General features: G+C 45.2%; 6 protein-coding genes across 6 annotated transcripts; 2 read left to right on the forward strand and 4 right to left on the reverse strand.

Annotated features, from left to right (window-relative positions):
• Positions 1–1,146: 1,146 nt before the first annotated feature.
• Positions 1,147–6,548, reverse strand: H6S33_000503 (uncharacterized protein; the record flags this gene model as incomplete). Its single annotated transcript, XM_044831888.1, has 9 exons — positions 1,147–1,243; positions 1,309–1,399; positions 1,472–1,526; positions 1,574–1,881; positions 2,436–3,437; positions 3,492–4,456; positions 4,507–5,492; positions 5,545–5,790; positions 5,862–6,548. 9 exons carry the CDS (start codon positions 6,546–6,548, stop codon positions 1,147–1,149), a joined length of 4,437 nt encoding a protein of 1,478 aa, XP_044700062.1.
• A 1,142-nt stretch (positions 6,549–7,690) lies between these two features.
• On the reverse strand, positions 7,691–9,856 carry H6S33_000504 (uncharacterized protein; the record flags this gene model as incomplete). Its single annotated transcript, XM_044831889.1, has 4 exons — positions 7,691–7,792; positions 7,846–9,055; positions 9,122–9,282; positions 9,350–9,856. 4 exons carry the CDS (start codon positions 9,854–9,856, stop codon positions 7,691–7,693), a joined length of 1,980 nt encoding a protein of 659 aa, XP_044700063.1.
• A 1,656-nt stretch (positions 9,857–11,512) lies between these two features.
• Positions 11,513–12,067, forward strand: H6S33_000505 (uncharacterized protein; the record flags this gene model as incomplete). Its single annotated transcript, XM_044831890.1, has 3 exons — positions 11,513–11,567; positions 11,658–11,913; positions 11,968–12,067. 3 exons carry the CDS (start codon positions 11,513–11,515, stop codon positions 12,065–12,067), a joined length of 411 nt encoding a protein of 136 aa, XP_044700064.1.
• A 381-nt stretch (positions 12,068–12,448) lies between these two features.
• Positions 12,449–14,296, reverse strand: H6S33_000506 (uncharacterized protein; the record flags this gene model as incomplete). The annotated part of the gene is made up of 4 exons (XM_044831891.1): positions 12,449–13,102; positions 13,157–13,507; positions 13,562–14,020; positions 14,093–14,296. The coding sequence occupies 4 exons, from the start codon at positions 14,294–14,296 to the stop codon at positions 12,449–12,451; spliced, it is 1,668 nt and encodes a 555-aa protein (XP_044700065.1).
• A 2,149-nt stretch (positions 14,297–16,445) lies between these two features.
• On the reverse strand, positions 16,446–17,915 carry H6S33_000507 (uncharacterized protein; the record flags this gene model as incomplete). Its single annotated transcript, XM_044831892.1, has 4 exons — positions 16,446–16,458; positions 16,517–17,493; positions 17,569–17,826; positions 17,901–17,915. 4 exons carry the CDS (start codon positions 17,913–17,915, stop codon positions 16,446–16,448), a joined length of 1,263 nt encoding a protein of 420 aa, XP_044700066.1.
• A 1,775-nt stretch (positions 17,916–19,690) lies between these two features.
• H6S33_000508 (uncharacterized protein) lies at positions 19,691–20,890 on the forward strand (the record flags this gene model as incomplete). The annotated part of the gene is made up of 1 exon (XM_044831893.1): positions 19,691–20,890. The coding sequence occupies one exon, from the start codon at positions 19,691–19,693 to the stop codon at positions 20,888–20,890; it is 1,200 nt and encodes a 399-aa protein (XP_044700067.1).
• Positions 20,891–23,099: the final 2,209 nt, after the last annotated feature.

The raw sequence follows: 23,099 nt of genomic DNA on the forward strand, positions 1-23,099 counted from the left end.
ACTCCGAAATCGGAATCACGAACACTTTTGCAGAGTGGCTGTATAATTATGCACTATAAGAATACTTTAAGTTCACTGTTAGATGGAACAAAAGCGAATTATAAGGGGGAAATTTGGTGATGGAAGTCAGATTCGTTGGGCCATTTTTAATGAATTCTGATCATTGACCCGCTAACAAAGTGGGTGGTACGGTTCCGGGGTTCATGGACGTATTTAAGGCATGTGCCAAGAATGTTCTATCACATTTTCTACTCCCGACCAGCGCTTAAGTAGTTAAATGAAAATATTGGGTTATTCTATATTTGTTGTCACAGCGACAGCAGATGGCATGAGAAACGAGGTTGAGAGATCAGCTCAGTTATTACCATGTATGGTTAAGTAAGTCGTTACCAAATCTACATGTAAATATACTGCTGTACTGGTACGTACCAGACCCCGAGAATCTCACTGGGCCATGGGATACCCAACGTTACAAGTATGTAACCCTGATCTCATAGTTCTTTGAACATGCTAAAATGTTCTGGATTGTTTTATGTAGTTTTGCTATTTTACAACCTTGCAGGACGCGCCTTACTATATTTGAACTCACTTTTACTAATTAATGATTACCTTTAATGTTTGATTCTTTTCTCTCAACTACAAAGTGGCCGGTCGTTATCTAGGATGGTGAGGATGAGCGGCGGCAGGTGATAGAATTTGTGGAGGGGGAGAGGGTGTCTGGGCTAAGGCCAGGGCCATTTTACACTCCAGGATACCACGCATACTAAACAAGTGGGAATAAGTTATGCCCTCCTAGTCCCCTACCGCCATGACCTCAACAGTATCTGCATTTACAAGCTCGCCCCAATTTATCAGTTACGGACTCAAACCTAGAGATCAATAAATATTTCATCATCCTCTTTCAACCTAAGATCAGATATGTGGTATCCTCAAGTAGTATGATATCTTAATAAACGGATATCTAATACATAAAACAACGAGAAAGGCTAATGTAATGAGTGCCAGTGCTATGATAATGTATCTATCATCCGATGAAATCTTTGACATATAATCTAAAGAAAATGGAAGGCTTAGACCACGGCTCAAGCTCAATGCTCAAGAGATAGTTTCTTTCATTTGTTCGTGCAAGCCTATCATTTGAATTTATCAGCCGTAATTTTCATCCCACTCCTCCTCCTCGTCATCAACTGGTGGAGGGATGGGCTCTTTTTTCTTCAAGAGGTCAATACGGTCGAGGGGACATCTAGGGGAAGGGCCCAACAGTCAGCAATAGTCAAGAGTATTACATGTAGTTACCAGAGCCCTTACGTCGAATGAAGCTTCAACCATGGATGGATACACTCCAGATCGAAGATGTGAGCTGCATGACAAGGAAGTACGACCACCAAAGGATACGGGTCTAAATTGCCGATGTTTATTAGCCGCCATTTAGCGCTAGGGCTAATTCAGAGAACTACATGTAGAGACTCACCATCAAGGAAAGCAGTGTTGCATATACTGCAAGTATCGTCCTGCACAAATCCATCCTACTCTCAGCTCGGCCACACCTGAACTAGTAGAGCAGACGACATACCTTCTTCAGCTTATTCTTCGGCACCCTCTCCAGTCCATCAAAAAAGCTATCCGGCACACCTTGGACCTTTGCACCCGGGTCACCCGCTTCCGATAGCAGCTGTTGTAAAAGACCTTCCATCACCGGTGTATCTGGAAGTTCTCGAAAAGCTGCAGCTAACGACCGGAAAGGCGCTTCATTATCCTCGGCCGCCCCTCCTCCACTACTGTTTGCATTTGCGAGGTCGAGAGTGGCAAAGAAGCCGGATAGGTCTATGCGTTGACGAGGTGGCGGTTGGGAGGTGACAGGCCCACGGATGTTGTGGTCGTCTGGGACTGTGTTAGCATCTCGGGTTCGAGACGAATATTGGTTTCATTACCTATGTAGCTCGCCATGCTCTTTATTGATTTGTTCAGGATTCTTGCACGAGATGAGATGGAAGGGTGAGAGATGGGGCAGCGCGGGGTTCCTTGCATGTATGTATGCACATGCCACTGCCCTGCGCAGACAAGCATTTGAGCCTCATAAGCAACAATAACTACAGGTTAACGATATTCCAGGATGACACTTTCGATTCTCAAAAACCAAGGCAAAACTGAAGAAAAAACTTTTACCACTTCAAATAATGTGGGAAAGAAACACCTAGACACAAATCTCAAGAGAGCCACCGCAAGCTAAGGGCCTAAAATGTCATCAAAAAAAGAAGAAAATCATGGATAACCCATACACAAGAACACCTTTTGATAGAGGAGGTTCCATCTATCTTAACAACCCCACCCTAGATCTTCCCCCCAGAAAATAAATGTCATCTACAACTAAAAGTAAAATAGCTTCTCTTCTAGAACACAAAAAGATTTACAAAAAAATTAAAGTATTTAGTTACGCCTGCGCCTGTCGCCATCCGAATCATCACCCTTTCCACCACCGTTATGAATAAGTTCAAGAATTATCTCCTTAGCCTTCTCAATGTCATCCTTGCTACCGTGAATAACGATTGGCCCTTCGGGAGGAGCCGTAGAGCCCTGTTGTTTGTTTGGAACATTGATTCGGCAACCTGTTTCCCGGCGAATCTTTTCGATCTGCGATCCCCCAGGGCCGACTACAAAGCGGTATTTCCGTGGATCGGGCAAATCAAGGTAACCAATCCAGGTCTGCTTCTTTGCAACCTGAATGGCACTCTCGACGTCGGCCTTGGCTTTGGCAATATTCTCGGGTGTCCCGCTAAGAACCCAAGGGTACTCGCCATCATCTGTGCCATGGATGTTCTCCTGGGCATCCCAGTTGTGTTTGGATGCTGAATCTACCTCATCGGTAATCAAAGGAAGGTTGTCACTGTTTGACTGGGGCTTTTTGTCTTCAGGCCTTGGAGGACGGGGCTCGTTGTTATGGTTGACATTAACTCTGTACCGTTTGTACAGCTCACGGATGATATCCGAGATGGAGTGGTGTAGATAACGGGGAATCATGATTGTTTCACCCTCGGGGTCTTTGATAAGCTCAAGGATGTGTTCTTTGGCCTTCTCAACGTCTGCTTCGGCACCGGTGATCTTGATGTCAGAGCTGACAGTCTGGCCAGGACGATTGCGGTTAGGAATGTCGATGGTGACCTTGAATTGGGCCTCAAGCTCCTTGCGGATGCTTCCTTCACGCCCAATCAATTTTCTGTGCTTCTCGGGGGCAACTTCAACATTGATGGAGATCTGGTTCTCCTTCTCTGTGACAATCTTCTCGATAGCCTTGATGATCTTGTCGACAATGGCTGAATTACCCTGGACCGTAATCTCATCGCCCTCGGAATCTTGATTAGGGAAACGGACCATGCGAGCAAGCGCAGTCCTGTCATCTGGCCCACCAGCGCCAACGACGATCTCTCTGAGGGTTTTTCCTTTGAAACGTCAGCAGTTGAAATCTAAGTGCGAGAAATAATAAAGAATCCTACCTCCTTGGCCGATCAATGATCGATGGTATTTCTTATCGACGTTAATCTTCCGAACAGTTGTTTGCTCGGCATCTTTGGCAATCTTTGAAAGGATCGCCTTTGCTTGTTTCACCTCCTCTATTGTTCCTCGAATCTTAATAACCATCTGCTCTTCTGATCCCTCCTCTGGTCTCTGGGGTATATCAATTCTAGCCGCTGACTCCTCGCGAAGTTGTTTGATCTCCTTTGCCGAATTCCTGAACATGAATTCTACAGCTTTGGCGGCAATAGGAATTTCTGCGGTGTGGCTCTTGGCCTCCTCGTACTTAAGAAGCGCTGTGATTTCTGCACGAGCTTCTTCAACTCCCTTCTTACCCCCCTTAATAATGACTTCGTTAGGTCCTTGTTGTTTGCTGCCGGTGTCATGTTCCTCTGTGTAATCTGACTTCGATGACCTAGGAAAGTTGATGCGAACATCATATCTAGCTTCCAGTCTTCGTACTGATTCTCCCTTCTGACCAATTATGGTAGAGTGGAATTGCTGCGGTACAACGAGCCTAACAGTGGCCTTATCCTCCAATTCCTTGATCTGGGTAGTGAGCTTCTTCCTAGCGGCATCAACGGCCACTCTGACACCCTTGATTTCACCCTTTCCTTCGTTTAGATTGATGTCAACACCAAGATCGTCTCTCAACTTGTTGATGTTTGCTCCCTTCACACCAATCAAGTTTCCGGAGAATTGTGCAGGGTATTCGAAAGGCTCGGTAATGATCGCCTCTGGGTTTTCTGACGAAAGGAAGGCATTGATATTCTTAATAGTGGCCTCAACATTGGATTGAGGTCCACGGACAGTAATAGTATTCTCATCCCCGGCTGGGGCTGGCTTTCCAGGGCGTGCTTTCGGAATACCAAATTGAACCAGAACAGAACTAGGATTCAAAGCATTGAGGGTTGTGTCCCTCTCACCCCGAATCTTGATATGATTTCTAGGTTTATAATTAGCAGATGTAGACAATTCCAGTCGAGGGACTCATACTCTTTGGGAATATCGATAGTCTTAGAGACAATAGAAACCTGCTCTCCTGAAAACGCAAGTATCGCTTGCTTTGCCTCCTCCAGGGCTGTGCGAACCTCTTCCGGGTCTGCGGATTCTCCCTCATATATGAGAACGAGCTCGGACTCTTCCAAGTCTTCCGGGAACAAAATCTTCACAGGACGTCCCCCAAGAAGCTTGTCCTTCTTGATAATGTGACGATGGTGGAGAGGCTCCACATCTAGACGGGCAACCTTGAAAGGCAAAACTTGGGAATAAATTGCCGAGATCTTTGAACGAGCCTTCTCCAAGTTCTCCTTAGACCGGGACATAATTCCAACAATGCAAGGGGCGGCAAGGTTGTAGAGATCCTCGGGGTTGGGGGGAGTAATCTCAACGTCGAACTCCCTCTCCAACTTTTTGAATTCACCCTTCTGTAGAAAATAGCGAGTGACATCGCGGGCTTGCAACTTTGCTCCGCCTGGAGCATTAGGGTATGCCTTGCAGGCATCAGGACCGAAGTACTGATAGGCCTGGGAGATGGCGTTAGTCTTTGTGTAGCAGTTTCCGATTTGGTCTGCTGGCCCATAAACGATTGCCTTGTCGGCATTTTTACCGGAAGGGAAGATGAGTGTGCATCCTGTTTCCTCGAGAATCTCATGGATAAGGCGTCCATTGTTGGCCGTGAAGAATCTGTGCTTGGCAGCAGCAATGGGCACAAAAATGTGTTCATAACCCTGGGCGCTAAGCTCCTTAGCCCTCTTTTCTATGGCAGCGCGGACCTCCTGGACAGCACTTTTCTCTCCGGTAATAACAATAGGGCCTGAAGGAGGACTGAACGGCTGGCTTGAAGCACTGTAAAAATAATCTGGCACCGAGACCCTCTCAACCTTGGTCTCAAATTCTGCCAAGTTTTTGCAATTCGGGCCCTGGATAAATGGGTATAGTTCACCAGGGATATCTGAGATACGAGTAGTGGTAACAATAGTCTAAATTTCAATTAGTCATCTAAACAGGAGGGAAATGGGGTTTCAAACTTACTCGCTCCCCTACAATCTCCCTAATTCTTTCAATTGCTGATGTAACACCGAATTCGTCACCCTCAATGACAACGTCGATCATTATTTCATCGTCGTAATCCCCAACAGGCGCTTGTGCTTCAGAAGAGCTCTGCTGAGGAACTCTAATGTGGGTCAAGGTTTCCTTCTCGAGCTCCTGAACCCTTGAACCACCCTTCCCGATAATATGCGGCCTCACAACGGCCGGAATTTGGATTGTCTTAGAGGCCTATGGATTTAAACAAAAAAGTTTCAGTATACCCGAAACAAACTATTAAGTGCTAGAGCAATTTAACATACCTTGAGTGACAACTCTTTGTAAATCTCTCTTCGGGCTCTCTGCCTACTAGCCTCGTTACCTTTAACAACGAAAACGGAAACATCAGTAGAAGTCTTGGCCAAGTCGATCCTGGTTCCGGTCCTTCCCATAATATCCTTAACAATTTCGATAACTGGCTTCCGGAGCTCAGAGGCGGGCCTCTTCTGCGCCGGAGTCAATTCAATGGTCTGCTGACCAGCATTGCCAGTAAATGACGCAGTGGGAGCCCTGGCGCTAGCCTCGGGGGTGCCATTGCTACCATTGACCGGAGGGGCAGCCATCTTTGCCCCCCAGTTCATTGTAACGGGGGCAACCTTAGTGGGGGCACCAAGAGACGGGAAAGCTTCATCAGAGGAGACATCGAGGACACGAGTGGCTGCAGCCTTCTGCCTTCCGGCTGACTTCTCGGAGACAGTAATAGTTTCGCCGGGAGCTTGAGATTCCTCGGTTTTAGCCTCGGCTTCAGTGGGCTCCTCAGCAGCTAAGTGTTGCTGCTTCAACTTTTCGGCGGCAGAGAGTTCCTTGGGGACTTCGGAGGTCTCATTATCATCACCGGTGGATGCCACGACATCTTCAACAGGCTTTGCCGGAGCGACTGACTCAAGAGCCGGGAAAGCGTTCTCCTCCACCAAAGTGGGAGCGCCACTGGTGCCGTTGGTTTCAGCCATTGTTTATGGGTATACCTTTCGATGTACTGGTGCGTCTAAAGGGCGGATTGAATTCTCCGCAGCTGATTGTGGGGAATCAAAGCTGTTAGCTGATGGAAAAGGGAAACGGAAATATATAGGGGAGAGGAACGAATGAAGCAACACCTCGTGTAGAAAGCTTAAATAGCACAGCAGTCCCCACACTAATAGGGTTGTGTGCAGAGGGTAAGAAGGCAACCAGAGAAGGAAAGCTTACTTGAAATGTGTTTCGAGATTTGGCAATTGAACTTGACGGGAAATAAAATATATCAACGAAGCAACAATGTTGCGGCCTTATGGAAGGTATATATATTCGAAAGGAGACAAGAGTCTTCTAGGGGAGGGATCAATTTACTAGGGACGCAATTGCTGCCGTTCTCCGAACTGTAGGTACTCGTTGGCTACTGCCAAGCATCAATCACCAAAAGAAGAGGCCACGAATTAGTTTACCTCAGCCCGTCCCAAAACTGCACCCTGGTCGACATCAACCTTAGGATTTGGATTCTATTACATATACACTTGCCACCGCACATGATCCTCGATCGACGTATGTACCCAGAAAATTTTACTAAAACGTAATCTTTCGTAACATGTAGAAATTGGGATATCATTGATACTCGCTAGCCTTACATGATACCGCACAAGCATCTTTTCCTTTAGAAAAGAGAGGCAGTGAAAAAAACAAATGAAAAAAAAGATTAACTCCGTATAAAACACCTTCTTACATACATGTATACTACAAGGCTTTCTTTTTACAAATACTTGTAAAGGCACTACCTCCGCCGTCGTCGAAAGACAACAGTACTAACATGATATCTGGTACCTGATGATTTTACAAATGCAAGGCCAAACCCCCACCGTCCCTCTTTCCTTTCCCAATTCCCATACTCCACTTACCCTCCTCAGTCGTAGCTCGTTCCAAAAAACTATAGGGATTTAAAATGATAATCGAGCGCAAAAAAGATAAGGAAAAAAAAAAGAGAAAAAAAGACAGTAATGAGTGTGGGGGTTATATATAAGGGATTGCTATGTAAATGACTAAGCTCAGTAGAATATTAAGCTGAGCTGCATGATAGTCATGTTGATTTTCAGAATCTCAGTGGGCGATTTAGAGGATTGTTAATTCAAACCCTTGGGGGTCTGACGAGCTGAGACAATAGATTATCAAGCTCTGCCCAGTTTTTGTTATCTGCAGCAAACTTTCGATGACGTCTCGAATAGGTATGCTAAGGGGTTCGAGTTAGCCAGCATTGTGAATAAAGAATAAAGTCACGCTTACATCTTCGAAATCCTCAAACTTCTCCCTGCAGTTCTCGCAGTAGCCAGGGCGAGTTTCCTTCTTTACACCCTCTTTACTTTTTGCCTTTACTCTGGTTTCTTCAACCTCCTTATCTTCAAGAACCATCACTGGTTCCTCGACGCCCAACTTCCTCTTACGATCGTTCAAAACTTTCGCCTCACGGTCTTTTCCACCCGCAATCTTAGCCAAGTCCATCATACGCTGTGAATGTGTAATCCCTTTTCCATTAACATTCCCAATCAAGACATTCCCGGCTACTTTGCGCTTAAGCTCGTACAGCTCCTTGCTAGTTCCCGCACGTTGGCCTGGCTGATCAGCGAGAGAGGAAACCATTTGAGAACGAATAGCTGAGGTGATATTGGAAGGTTGCACACCAGATGCAACAGGCTCTGCGCCAAACTTTGTGGGCTCTCGGCCCTTTTCAGGGTTTGTGGCCGTAAAAGCCATCTCATTATTAGGGTGTGAGTTATCCCGTTTTGCAGATGGTACTTGAAATACATCATCTTTCTCCTCGGTCTTAAAGTTTACTTGATTTGATTTACTGTTGTTAAGAAGACTTTCATTTTTGTTGAATTCGCCGAGCACGGGACGCTTAGCCTTAATTTTAGGCTGTTCCTCGGTCTGCTGTTGTGTCTTTGTAGAAGCCTTTGCCTTAGGCGCAGAAACTGCAGTTTCCTTCTCTTTCGCACGCTCAACTTTGCCAAGGTGTCTTTCTCTCTCTTCCTCCCGCTTCTTGTGAACGGCCTCTTCAATAAATGGACAGCGTCCTCCGCTAACGCTTCGGAATTGCGGCCAGGAGCCCTGCTCTCGACTCTTAACCTTCTGATATTCTCTAACCATAATAGGACGATTGATTGCAAGCAAGTCATGGACATAGAGAAAGGGACCTTTGAAAAAGACCAAATCTTTAGGCACGGCATTAGGATCTCGATCCGTCGGGCCATGAATCTTTTCGTTCCGAAGGACATGTGAGAGGTCGACATTCAGGGCAGGAGCTTGCGCTGCACGATCGTTTTCTCGGCCATAAGAAGTAGCCTGACCAGACTGAGTGTCGAACATGGCATGCATCATTCGCTGAAGCTTTTCCAGTGCCCATATCTTCATCCCATATTCTCGAGCCTTCAGTAATATATCACTTGCCCCACGCCCTGGCTTCCGAGATTCCGCATCACGTGATGTCTCATGAGACCTAGAAACCATAGTATAAGTATTAGTGGTGGGATGACCTCCTCTCAATTCAATATGGCTAACATACTGTCTAGGAACGGCAACCCGTCGGGGTTTGATTTCGCGCTCTAACAGTGATGGATTGATAGTGGCTCCGGGAGTAGATTTGGTAGTAGTTGAGGTTTCAGGAGGGATTGGACGGGATGTTACGACATGGGTAACTTCATTTGAAAAGAACTTTTCCAATTTCTGCAGACGCGTAGGTTAGAAATTGTCAGAGAGGAGTCGCCCAGGGCGAAGCGAGGAGATAACATACTGCTCCAAGGGACTGAATTTGTTTCTGAAATTTAGCAGCAACATCATCTGGTAAACTTTCGAAGTAAAAGACGTAAGAAGGAAACATCCGTCGATAGTGTCGCTGCCACGCGCGTACACTTTCTAAGCTGTTTTGTTGATCTGTAAACGTTTTTGCAACGGCTTTCCTCTGAATCTGTTGATTGTTGTTATTTCCTACGCCATTGTATGCTGGTGGAGTTCCAGCGTTGGTTCTGGTGCGAACAGCCTGTCTCCTTGATGGGTTGACTTTGGAGTCGGCATTGGAATTCCTGACAGGAGTACGCAGTACTTCGACGATTTGTTTCTTTTGTGGGGGTTGTTGGCCGTATGTTGTTTCTCGTTGTGCGGTGCTGAGGGAGCGCTGACGTTTTGCTGCGGCTGCTGTGATGCTTGAATATGGATTTGAGTTGACCTCGTTGGGAAGATTTGAAAGAGGAGCTCGTCGAGACATGGCGGCCGGTGAGGGGGGAATCGATACTTGTGCCATAGAAAGGACAGACAAAGATGCTGTAGGTATTTAAGAGCCGAGTCCGGATGATGTGTTGAAACTCGACCCTAGCCTAGTTGGAGAGAGGGGGCTTTTTTTTTCTCCCTCGTCTGCTTTTTGTGGTCGGGTATCGGGTGTATGTAGATGTGTGGTTGTGGTGGTGGGATGCAACTTGAAAATCGAAAAGCAACGCAGTACACACAGGGCACACACTACTACACTACCAGCATAACAGGATCAGGGGCAGCGATCTGTCTCTAGGCTTGATACAGACAGCAAGTCTGCGATGTGCCAACAAGACGACTGGTTAACTGAGTGGATTTGGGGGGGGGGAAAGGAGGGACGCGAGTGGGTAGAAGGGATAAGTTATATGAGGATTGGGTAGAGGGTTGTGAGTTAAGGAGGGGAGAATGTTGACAAGCGGTTCTGTGAGAAAATTGGAAAGGCTTGGTTGGGTAAATGCACGACCTCTCCTCAGAAATGTATGTACACGAAAAACGTACACAAGTCCATGTACCATGGAGGTTCACAACGCGCTGGTTGGCGGGGTGAATGGTTGTGTTTTGGCCTGGCCGTAAATTGATGTTTGTTTAGGCAACACGTTCCTCTGTTTAGGATCGAATATAAAGTCTGTCAAAGATCTCCTTAGAATTACAATGATATAACTTTCGCACGTCGCATAGAACAAAAGTGTCTTTCATTATTTGAGCAGGCGCATATTCTCAGGATGACTCTTAATTATGAAATCAGATATTCTAGAAAAAGGAATCTTAACATTAACGCCTACTCACGTGACCTTCAATGAATGGAAAGGAAGTTCCAAGGATTGCACCGCGCCCCTTGCAAGTTACACCACCACCACCACCACCACCGGCACCATTTTCCGCGTCAACGGCGAATTTTAAGAACCTTAGGGAGTATCTAACGTAGTGGACCGTTTCCTTATCCTAAGTATCAGTTTCAAGTTTCAAGTTCACACTTTTAGATCTGTCTAAGCATCCATCTGATGTTTCGAGAAAGATGCTTCAACCTGAAACCAGGGCTCCGAAGCCACGCGAGCCCGACTTAGTAGCAACTAGTAGAGATTTAAGGTTTGGGATGAACCCAACATCCTCAGGAAATCCACTTATCTCGCCCCCAGAGTTGAGCGCCACCCTTTGGGACTAGATCACATCTCAGTGCGAAATAGGCTACTAATCTTGGAGATCGTCCGGGGAAGCGGTCATGATGTCAATGATCGAAATTAAGCTCCCCAAAATTTGATGACCTCATGCGCCAAGCACTCGGGCCCGTGTCTATCTATCCACCCCCGCCACACCGACTCAAATACTTAGCAGTACTTGCGGATAAGATAAACCTGCGATGACTCTCAACCTCTGCTCTGATTATAAAAACAGTGAGTAGTATTACCGATAATTCCAAATAAGAATCGAAAAAAAGAAAAAACCTCGAATTCCAAATTCTCTATATATGCCCTTCTCGTTTCCAAGCCTCGTCACTGCCTCTTCTCGTATATTGCTTTCCTCAGCTCGTACTACAGCAGCCGTTGTCAGACGACCCTTTGTCGCGCCCACAACTAGAAGAACTATAAAGTTCCTGCCATTGATCTCTCTCCCTTTCATGGGATCGTTCCTCAGCACTTCCACCAGCAACAACATGTCTTACCCAGTCCAAAAATCCAACGAAGAGTGGCAGGCAGTCTTGTCTCCAGGTACAATCCCCACCGCCCCCACATTCATATTACAAAACTTAAATCCCCAGTGGTAGCATGAGTAGAGCTCAACAAACTAACACTCCCTAGAACAATTCAGAATTCTCCGCGAAAAGGGCACTGAACGCCCTGGCACCAGTGAATACGACAAGCACTCCCAACCCGGCGTCTACAACTGCGCTGGTTGCGATGCCCCCCTATACAAATCAACCACCAAATTCAGCTCCGGCTGTGGATGGCCCGCTTTCTACGAGGGGATTCCCGGAGCTATTGAGCGGCACGAGGACCGAGCGTTCGGTATGTCTAGGATTGAGATTGTGTGTAAGAATTGTGGCGGACATTTAGGGTAGGTTTCGTTTGGGGGCGTGTGGACTAGACAGTTAGGCTAATGGAGGAATAGACATGTGTTTAAGGGAGAGGGGTATAAGACTCCTACGGATGAGAGGCATTGCGTTAATAGCGTGAGTTTGAAGTTCAACGAACCAGCAGAGGGCAACTAGAGTATAATCAGGCCCTGGGTACTTTGTTGCTCTTTCTGTCATTACGAACGAGTGATGGGTGGTGGATACATGTAGCTGGTTAGGATACGGTGCATACATGTGGCCAATGATGGTGCTGTAGCATTGGACCAAAATGCACATTCCAACAAGTACATACATACTATTTATGTGATTCGACAACGGAAAACTGCATATGCCCCAGCCCGCGATATGTACTCTAGAGATGAGCAGTTGCAGAATCCCTTGTGCGCGTCTACCCGCAGTAAATACGATATCATTTCCCAGATAAAAGATTCTCGCATGTGATTCCCAAGAAAAGTACTGAATTCCAACGAAGCATTTTATCTACCTATCTATCCTCTACTAAAATCCTTGCTTCTCTTAATTCCTATCCAACGTTTTATGTAATTTGTGCTCCCTCATCCACGCAGCGCACACCATCGCCAATATTCCCATCCCCAGACTCGCATAAAACACGGCATGCAGGGCGTCCATATAAGCCCCCCTGACCCTGCCCACATACTCGCCCGGTATGCTATCAATCGCGTCGAACCTCTCCCTCACCTGTCCAATAACCCTCCTCGCTTCCTCACCGTCGCCCAAGTACGCCACCAGCCTCCTCTTCAACACATTCTGGAAAATTGCGCTGCCGACTGTGGCGCCGATCGTGCTGCCCGTGGAGCGGAACGCATAGCTGGCAGATGTTATCACGGCTTGATCCTTCCGACCAACAGCGGCGATCAGCGCTAGCAGCGTTACAGTGAGGACACCGCCATAACCACACCCGAAGACAAAGAAATTGAAGAATTGCGGGAAGAGAGGGGTATTAAGATTGAATGTGCAGATTGCAGCGACGCCGGAGTTGTACACGAACATGGCGAGGAGCCCGAGCTTGTAGTAATGGCCTGAGCGGTTCATGGCAATGCCCGTACTAAGAGAGCCGACGGAGATTCCGGCGGCGAAAGGTGTCAGGCGAAGACCAGCGTCGGTTGAGGACTGGCCGCGCACCATAAAGTAGATTGGGCAGTAGAAGTACTAACTATGTTAGTAGTGAAGAACGCAAATTAGGAGTCTAGCAAGGATAAATACCAAAGAGAATACACTCATAACCATGAACCAGTTCGTCATGCAGGCCGCCAATACTGTGCGATCACCCAAGAGACCTACGGGGATGATGGGCTCCTGTGCCACGTTCTTCTCGATATAGCCAAATGCGAACAGAAACACCACACTGAGTGGGAGGCAGACCAAGATGAGCGGATGGGTCCATGGAAGCATATTCCCGCCAGTATTAAGCGCAATCAACAGCAGTACCAGTGACATTACAAGTGTGAGTGCACCTGCATAGTCGATTCGCCTGTGGCGTGCGATATTTGACTTCTTTATCGGAATCCTCACAAACATGGCGACCATAATCGTAGACACGATAATAAAGGGCACCTATTCCTTCTATCAGAATCGCACAAGTCCCCGATCGATCATGTGTGTCTTTACCTGAATCAAGAACGCCCATCTCCAGCCAATACGATCATGGATGAAACCACCAAATACACCTCCCAGAGCTGCGCCTGCGCCGTAGGATAAATTGCCTCCTCCCTGGACAATTCCTCTCTTCCTTAATGGTACCAGATCCGTAGCAACAATCGAGGAGATCGTGGTCATGCCTCCTCCGCCAGCACCAGCAATCACTCGTCCCGCGATCATGGTGTACTCATTCTTTGCAAGGCCGCACATCAGCGTACCAGCCGCGAACAGAATATTGCAGATCACGAGCCCATAACGACGACCGTAAATGTCCGTGAGCCTGCCAAATAATGGCTGCAGAGCAGCATTGGAGATGAGGTACGCACTCGCAACCCATGATATCGACGCGAACGATGAAAAGGAGCTTGAGATTGGTGCGAGAAGTGTGGAAATGACGGTGGTATCGATTGCTGCGAGGAATACACCACCCTATGGGATATATTGCTATTAGGTACATTGTATTCTACCAATGAATTATAGATATTTATGCGGTCAACTTACCCACACTGCCAGCATCACAACCGTCAATTTTGCCAACGACAATTCCTTCGGAAGGTCTGCATCATCATCCTTCAAAGGCTCTGCATCCCCACAACCATTATTACCCGCAACGCGCTCTGCAGCATTATCGGCAGCTACTGGAGCACCCCCGAGCAGTGGTGATGTCTCGTCCAGCGGGTCTTTCGATTGTGTATTTCCAGACATCTTGCGAGGCCGAATGTGCAAGATTACAAGAGCTGGAATAATTGTCAACACAGGCACTGGACACTGTGGATAAGTATATCAAGAAGAGCTGAAGTGAGAGTGAGTTGTCATGACTGCAGGACTCAGATTTGTAATTCCGTCCGGTCTGGTTAGCTGGCAATCAGCACTGCTTCCGGCATGACGTTCCGATCCTGAATACACATTAGGCTGGGGCTGCTTGCCGCTGCCGTCCCACACCCACACCTTTCCCTGGGATGAGCGCGGTTGGCACCTGCTGGCCCCTGCATTGATCGATTGCGATTGATAGTCGATTCCTTATCTGCGATAGCGCAGTAGGTACATCATTGAATTATTAAATTTAGCGAAAGTGGCAGGAGTTGGTTTTTACTAGGCAGTCCCACAATTCTCAGGATACAAACAACATCTTCAAAAGTACATCATACAGAGTAGAAGCAATTCAGGTGGTAGGATTTCTATCCCAAAGATGTCACCAACCAAAGCCAATTTCAGATATTTCTGACCAATTGCCCAAGTCTTACATGAGTACGTGTGTCACTAAGACAATATGATCGATCACCACTCCCGGCCCGTACCGTTGGTTATAGGTTCATATTACTTTTTGATTCATACTACTTTTTGATTCATACGATACTGTATATATATTATATATGCTTCGAATGATTCAATTGTAGAGGTACATGTAGATCTCTATGTTTCGGATACATATGCCGTCAGCTTAATAAGAATAATTGTGCAATTTCTCACCCACCCTCAAACCATTCAAGGTATATATAATTAAGGCTTCTGAATAGTAGATACATGTATGATGTATCTATTTTTATCTTCAATCCCCATACCTTGTAATATACAGTTGAGTCCCAAGCAGGTTGCCTTATCGTCCTTGAGTACGATATTGGCCCAAATAACTGGTGAGATCATTGTAATGTCAATACTTCAGCAAATTTTTCTAATAAAAACCAGGCACTGTAGCTAGATAATCACCATTTGTTGTGTGCTATGATCAAGAATTTTCTGATTCTGACCGGAGCCCTATAATGTTAAAGATATTTGTATTATAATAGCGCAACACAGATCACTCGGTAGGAAATTATCGGGAATAGCGGTATACCGCATATAAGTATGTCCATATCTATACCCCCATGAAGAAACAGTAACATTGTACGCATATATATAGTACATCCCAGAAGCTATGTGTTTGGAGTGTGAGTCGAAATAATGCAGCACCGCACTTCTCCCCTACATACCTTCACAGTGCATATACCTACACGATGCGTCATCTTATATAATGTGGTCTTTAAAGTGAGATTCTGATTTGGTAGTGAGATTCTATCTTCCCTCCTTTCATGATTTCATTATATAAACTATTTGAAAGAGTTAGGCGATCTGCTTCCAGATGTTTCAAACGTTCCATGAATCCCTAAAGGCATCCAGCGTCACGGAAACAAGCCAACGTACCCACCGTCATTTTACGAAGCTTTATATATCCCCTGTTATTACATGGAGTATAAAAATCATCTATTAGTATATTTCCGGTTATCATGTTCCAGTGGGCAGCAAACACGGATGCTTACTGCAACAATCACAGTGTAGTTGTACATCTAAATATCGATAAATAAAGTACATGTGATCTCGCATAGTGCTACCAACACTGACAAATTTGCGTTACACATTCTAGGCCTATATTTCTGAAATGAGCACTACGATCATATTGGTATCAACCTCACCTCACTTCTTATGTCACTTTGAGTAAGAACAAGTTACATCTGCTCGCTAATTATTCAGTCAGGAATAGACCAAATTCTTCTAACACTACATAACAATGGCCAGCAATACGATACACATTGTGGTTTTAGACTGTTTCTGCTAAAGTTATAATCACAATTCTCGTTAGGATAAAACAAAGTTAGAGCCGGCTAGCTAAAACGCTCGAATCACCGCCTTTACAAAAGCCCAAGGACGAGGAAGAATGACCCCTCGACCGGCGAGAGCTGATTCGAACATGTAAACCCAATCCTCCCACTCGCACAAAATAAAAACGAATAAAGAAAGAAATTCCAGTTGCTTGGGAAGACAAAACCCGGCATAATGCGGTTGCGTGTTCCCATGAGATGGGGTCTCATTCTCTATCTCAAACCACTCTCCTGTAAAAGCAAATTAGCACAGAACCACCAAAGAGCCAGGATATCTCAGATAACTTACCAAGGCCTTTTATCCTCTGGCTCTTCAATCCTATACTGGTTATCCCCAAAGGGATCATCTGGATCCTCCTCGTCCTGTTCTTCCTCCGGCTCACTCTCATATGCCGGTGACTTCCCCTTTGCCATTCCTGGTCTAGTCGGCATTGATGGCCTATTCTCCTCTCCATCATGCATCCGCATATTACCAAACCCTTGACTAACAGAGTCTACGCTTCTGTCCGGAGGATCGTTCCATCCCTCATCTTCACTGTCCGAGTCCTCCTCAATTGGCTTGTCGAGAACCTCATAAAGTGTCAACGCCTCTACTAATTCTTCATTCGCATGTATCAACCCCCCAAGCCACTGTTCGCTTTCGACATGTTGGATATATCGTAAAATACTTCGTCGCAGTGCCCTACAATCCTCGAAACGCTTCAAAACCTCCGGGTTCCCAGACGGTCGCTCTTTCTCACGGTTGATAAGTTTCAATGCATTTTTCAGATTCGTGGACGCAACAGATGCATTCGCAAGACTCTGTAGCATTGCTGGCTTTTCCTTCTCGAGGTTGAACGGCGGCGTTTTTGACTTGCTCTTTGACGAACTCTTCTTATGGCCCTTTTGCCCCATACCCAAATCCGCGCTCTGTCCGAGTGTGATAGGGGTTGGTTTGGGAGATTTTGGCGAGTTTGGGGTCGCCTTGCGCCCAGTAGAAGAGCTTGGTTCTCTATCGTTGTCTGGGGGTACCTCACTGAGCACCTTGGGTTGTGGTCTGGGCCGTTGGCGCTGTGGGAGCTGTTTATAGAGGCTTGCAATGCTCTGAAGGCCCTGTGTATCCTTGTATGCTACAGCCCATTGTCCGAACACTACCTTCAGTTTTGCTTTAACGTCGGGGTCGGTCATGGAGTCCGTTGCGGCGATGCGGAGACGTTCGAGGAGAGGCTCGTCCGCAAACGAGCGTTGGAAACGAATACCAGCATTACCAATCAGGGCATCGAGGATCTATGGATTATTAGAGAGAGAGAGAGAGAGAGAGAGAGAGAGAGAGAGAGATGGGTGGAGATTGTTTAGTGGGACGGACTGTGAGCGCGCGAAGTTGGCGATGAACGTTTCCATACTTGCTGGAGGGATGTCAGCAAGTCTTCGAATGAATCCACGGATAATGAGTTTCGGCACACACAGCTTCTTTCTAATAGCTCTACTAGCTTCTGTAGGACCCGTGTCTTGGAGTTTTATTGATTCAATAAGCTCCGGGATGCCGCTCATATCGTGCTCATCATATTCTTCCGATGTGAGACGCTCGATGTGAACTGTCACAGCGGAGAACTGTTTTCTCTTCAGGGTTTTACAGATATGTTAGCTTTGATATCCCCAGGGCGGCGGCAAAGAAGTCCAAAGATTTAAATTACAGATGATCCAAACATCGCTGGTAGTAGATGATGGCCGTTTCCTAAAAGAGATCGCTTTCAGGAGCCTTATGCATGATGTTAGCCACTCGCGCATCCTTTACAGCTAGCTATCGGAGGCAGGAACGGGATAGGAAAGGGATCACATACAGGTCACTATGAAGCTGATAAAAGACAAAGGCGTTTTGATCACAAACAGAAGAAGGTGAGGGGGAAAGAGAGCTTTGGCTCGTAGTTTATTACAAGGACCTTTCCAAGGCTATCTCTGCGGGGCTGGTACTATGGCCCCACTGCCGAGTTAAACACCTACATCTAATATCTGTATACGTATTGCCTTGGACTTCCCTCATCCATGGCATCTACCTTGCTGCACATGTCATGCAGTTGGGCATCGAGATGCGACAAAATAAGGACTCCCATGGCTTAGATATTTATCTATCTCTCCGTGGGCAATCGTCACTGTTCATCGAGTCTTGTTCAGAGACCCTGTTATCTAATGACCCCACTTCCGGAAACAGGACTGTGCCTTGTCACGTGGCTATGTTCATCGGCGTTTTGAGGCGGTGCACGGACCAACTGAAGTCGTACCAATGCACTTATGTAACACAGCCAAAGACATTAATTCTTTGTGATACATGACATTAATTGCATAGCAATCTAATGTTTTATGATTTTTTTGAACCCGTAAGTGCTGCAGTCACAATTTAGAAGCTATCTCTGTAGTTGGTTATCTTCAAATTCCTGGCCTGCGTACATATACAGCATGCGCAATGCTAGTGGTATCAGCCAGAGAATCAGAATCCATTACCAGCTCGTATGGTAAGGTGATGACGTCTTCTTCCGGCTTAATCAGTTCACACAATAATTCTAACCTATTATGAGCCTATTGAAAATATCCTTCGAACCCCATTATTTCTTCAATCCATGACTGTGTCTTTTCCGATTTATGCTTCCCATCTATCACTCCAGGTTTCTGTATGAGCAGCTCATCTACGGGACCACATTTAAACGAGAATCAGCCATATCATATAAGCAAGCATCCATCATGATCTGTCTACAGAGTGATCTCCCTTCTCGAACTAGAAAATCACAAAATTCAAATGCCCTTTATTCTTCAAAAGATATTCCTGCAGGCTATGAAGAAATTGGGTATAAATTAAGCCTCTAGTATGGATTTATAGATGAATAGGGATTCCTACTAATGTTTTCTTGGCAGAGATGATGAGGACACCACGCTGAGCCATATGTCTACATCACTTCAGGACCCGGGATGTGTTTATTCTTACAAAAGTCTCAAGGACACTGCCAGGGGCTCCCAATCTGAAAATGCAGAAGTCCCAATGTCAATGCTACCCGCCTCTACCACCCATTTTTTAATGGAACAGAAAGGAAACAGAATAAGCCTACCAAGAGTGATCCTTGCCACGCCTTCCCAGTCTCAAACATACCCGGCCTATGAAAATAGATCTAATGATCCCCTATTGATACAAGATCAAATAGAAGAACTTGGATACAGCACCGTACGGCATGAGACAGTTAACATAAGGGTTGATAATCGGAAATATGTGGGCGAGGCATGCCGGAAAGCACTGGATAAATTCAAATTTAGACCTCAAATAACTAGCTCTGTGAGTGGGTGTGACAACTTGAAAGTTGAAAGTGAGCTTCACAGTCCGAATTTCGTCTCGGAGCTCCTGCCCAAAGCAGAGCCTAAAAATGTTTACACCGGTAATCGAAACTGTACCGAAGAAGATAACAAATTACCTCTCTTTCTGGGTGGGTTAGACTCGGATATGTCTTCAGATTATGGATCTGATAGTGACTTGTTTGAGTTATACCCCATGTTGGGTATGCATCAAGGCTCTCATACATGCCCAAATAATGATGCCCGCATTATGAATAACCATGTGAAGATTGTAGGGGAAGAAGAATTTGGAGATATTGATGACGTCGAAATGTTGGAAGCTATAACTTACTTGGAAAAGCACACCACATCAGAGTTAGTCAAAGACAAGTGGGATAGTGATTCGGATATGGACGGTGCTTCCATTTTCGATGACTATCCCACGACTGAAAATCAAGCTAATAACGAGAAAGAAAATATTCAAAATGGATCTAGGGAGCAATTTCTGCACCTCCATTCACTTCCAGTCACATCTCACAAGCCAGTCACTCAAGAAAAACTATCTACAGATGATAAAATTCAATCTCAAAATCAATCTTTATCTATACCTAATAAAGATTCTCATGTGTCAGAGATCTGCCCATTGGAGGAGCTTCCAACGAGCCCTGAACCAGGGATTGTTATTGAAAATTTCTCTACGCCTTCTGACGTCAAATTTACCCTTAATGATTATTCGCAGGACCAAGAGGTATTTGATCCGGACTTACAAAGATCTACGCCGCCGGAGAATTTTGTGGGAGTAAGTAAATGTTTTCAGAATACTACCAGTGATACCTGTGCCAGCGAGGCCAAAATGAGGGAATCTTGTGAAAATTTAGATATATTAGGTGAAATTAATGATATCGAGGAACTTGTATCCGGGTTGGATACGATCTCTTATGAAGAGAATGAAGAGATACCGGATGGTGCGGTTGGTGTGGTTGGGCCCGAAAACGAGAGTACCAAAGGAAAAGGCGATGAAGATGCGGATGTGGATGTGGTAGGAATAGAGAAAGAGATCGAAATTAAGGGGAATTTAGAAGAAGAAGGTGATGATGAGGATGAGAGTGAGGAAAGTACACTATATATGAGCAAAAAAAGAAAAGCTCAAAGGAAGACCAAGCCGGCAAAAGCTACGCGGGAGCGGAAGCCTCTAAAGAAGAGAAAAGTCCGTGTAGTGGACCCTTCACAGCTGAAACTATCTGACTATATTGGTTTCTCCAAGCCACCTTCTATTAGGCCCAGGTACGATGAAGAAGGGAATCTTAACCCTTTTGTAAGGCCAGCGTTTCTTCCAATGGTCCCTGAAGAACCATGGTACCAGGAATAAGTGCTAGGTTAAGCATAAAGACATGTTTTCGTGTTGGTGAAGCTCTGAAAGTTGGAAGGATGATTGCAAATGGAAACTTCACAGGCGATGTTTTAGTGGAACTCTATGGTACATGATCCCCTATCCTTATGATCATATATGTCTGGAGAAGTTTTATATGCTTAAGAGAAACAATATGTAACAGCTAGGGTCGGCTTCAGTTCATTGATATCTTCCACGAGAAACCGCCCTTCTTGAACGGCTTTTACGAACTAGCAATAGAGCACAGAATCTGGGAGGAAACCACGGCTGTCTTTCTGGGGGGTTCTGGAAAAGGAAAGATGGTAAGGGTAGTAGGGCGTATGCAACAGAAAATTGGAAGTGAAGGCGCTACAACTTTCATCATAAAGATATCGAGCATATCGGAAACGGATTGGGATTCAGTTGACTTGACAAGAGGCATTATTTGTGGGAATGTTACGGGATAAGAGCTCTCTTATCTGTAATTACTTTCAATTGCTTGGATTTACTACTTTACATATTTTCCCTTGCGAATATAGGGTGACGCTCTTTAACATGAAATATCGATCATTTCTCGTGGTTTCCTCCTTTTTACTAAATTCTCACTTGCCTGATAGAAATTAGCAGTAAGACACCAGTACAGTAGCAATATAATCACTGAAGCCCGTATTGCACTTAGAGGATGCCAAGGAGATTTGTTTGCAAAACCTTTACCTAAACCTTTCATCCAGCTCTACTTGCGACTGAAAATATTGTTAAAAATTTAGTAACATCTAGTCTCTTGGCCAAATAAAAAATTTCAACCAACTCAACAACACAACCATATCAACTTGAATTCCCATTGAAGTTTCAAAAAAAGTGATCTGAACAGCAACTTCAACTACATGATAGCTAAAAATTGACAGCATATCATATACGAGTCCGGTGCTTGAGCCAACGACTGGACAAAATGAGAGCTTCGTGCGGGGGTCGAACCCGCGACATTGAGGTGTTCTTCAGGGATAAATTTCTAAATCCCTTAAAAGCCACACGCTCTACCACTGAGCTAACGAAGCGACTTGTTGTTACCGAGTCTAATCAGAACGATCAAAAAAAAGAATTCTCAAACACTCACACCAACTTTCAGGCCAGAGATCCGATTTTAGCTCATTTCAGAACCCCGCACATGCTATATAATGCGTGTGCGTATGTATCTTCCGCGTTATATGTTTGCTAATGTGTACAAAATTGTACTAGTTTTGAAGTAATTAAACAAAAAAAAAAAAAAAAATACTAGTTTTGAAGTTCATATAATCTCACTCGGCTAACGCTATAGCAACGATGAAAGACACTACATGTACATACACAGTTTAGGTTCAATAATGGCACAAGGGCAGATACGTAGTATACAGCTACTACACAGAAATACAGCGGAAATCTCTTCCAATTTTAAATCAATAATTGAGTGTATATCCTACTAAGTACTAATTAGTACGTAGTAATAATAGATTTAAAGGACAATTTCTAAATTAAATGGTGAGAGTACCGACACTTTTATGACACCCATACTTTGAAATTCCTTTAAACTAACACCTACACGGTTAGTGCAATATATTTATGTGTATATTCTATCTTTTGGTCCCTGTATGCTCAATGGGATTCACATCCTTTTCAAGATGATCCGCGTACTAAACTTAGTAGGCCTCGACCTTCCATACCCTGCGCTTTGTCGCTTTTTTCGCTATTATACTTGACTTCTTGGACGACTGCACTTGTTATTTTTAGAAGGGCCTAATACAAAACTTCTTCCTGATTGTGACTGATGCCTTTATCAATATAGTTACGCTCATCGAGAAATTTCTCAACCAAGATATGCAAACATATCAACCCAGAGCTGACTACTTGCGCCGGAGCAGTTGAAAACTCAGCTACAGCTTGAGCTTTGACCATTGATCGAACTCTATTAATACACATAACCCGAGCTGTAGGAGCTTGGGCCTTCTTTATAAATATATACCCCAAACCCAAGATCGAGCTCGATTAATCTGTACCTATTTTACGCAAAATAGCTTTTCCACGTGGAATACTCAAGGAAAGAACCGGAACTTCAACGGCCCAAGGCCGGGGTTGTTTGCAACGAGCGGCTCCATGCAGTCCCCATATGGATTGTTATCCTCTAACTTTCGGATTCTTATTCCTCTAACCGAGAGAATCTAGACCGAATCCTACG

The sequence above is a fragment of the Morchella sextelata genome, assembly GCF_020137385.1.
Source record: "Morchella sextelata strain SCLS chromosome Unknown scls_1, whole genome shotgun sequence".
Taxonomy (NCBI): domain Eukaryota; kingdom Fungi; phylum Ascomycota; class Pezizomycetes; order Pezizales; family Morchellaceae; genus Morchella; species Morchella sextelata.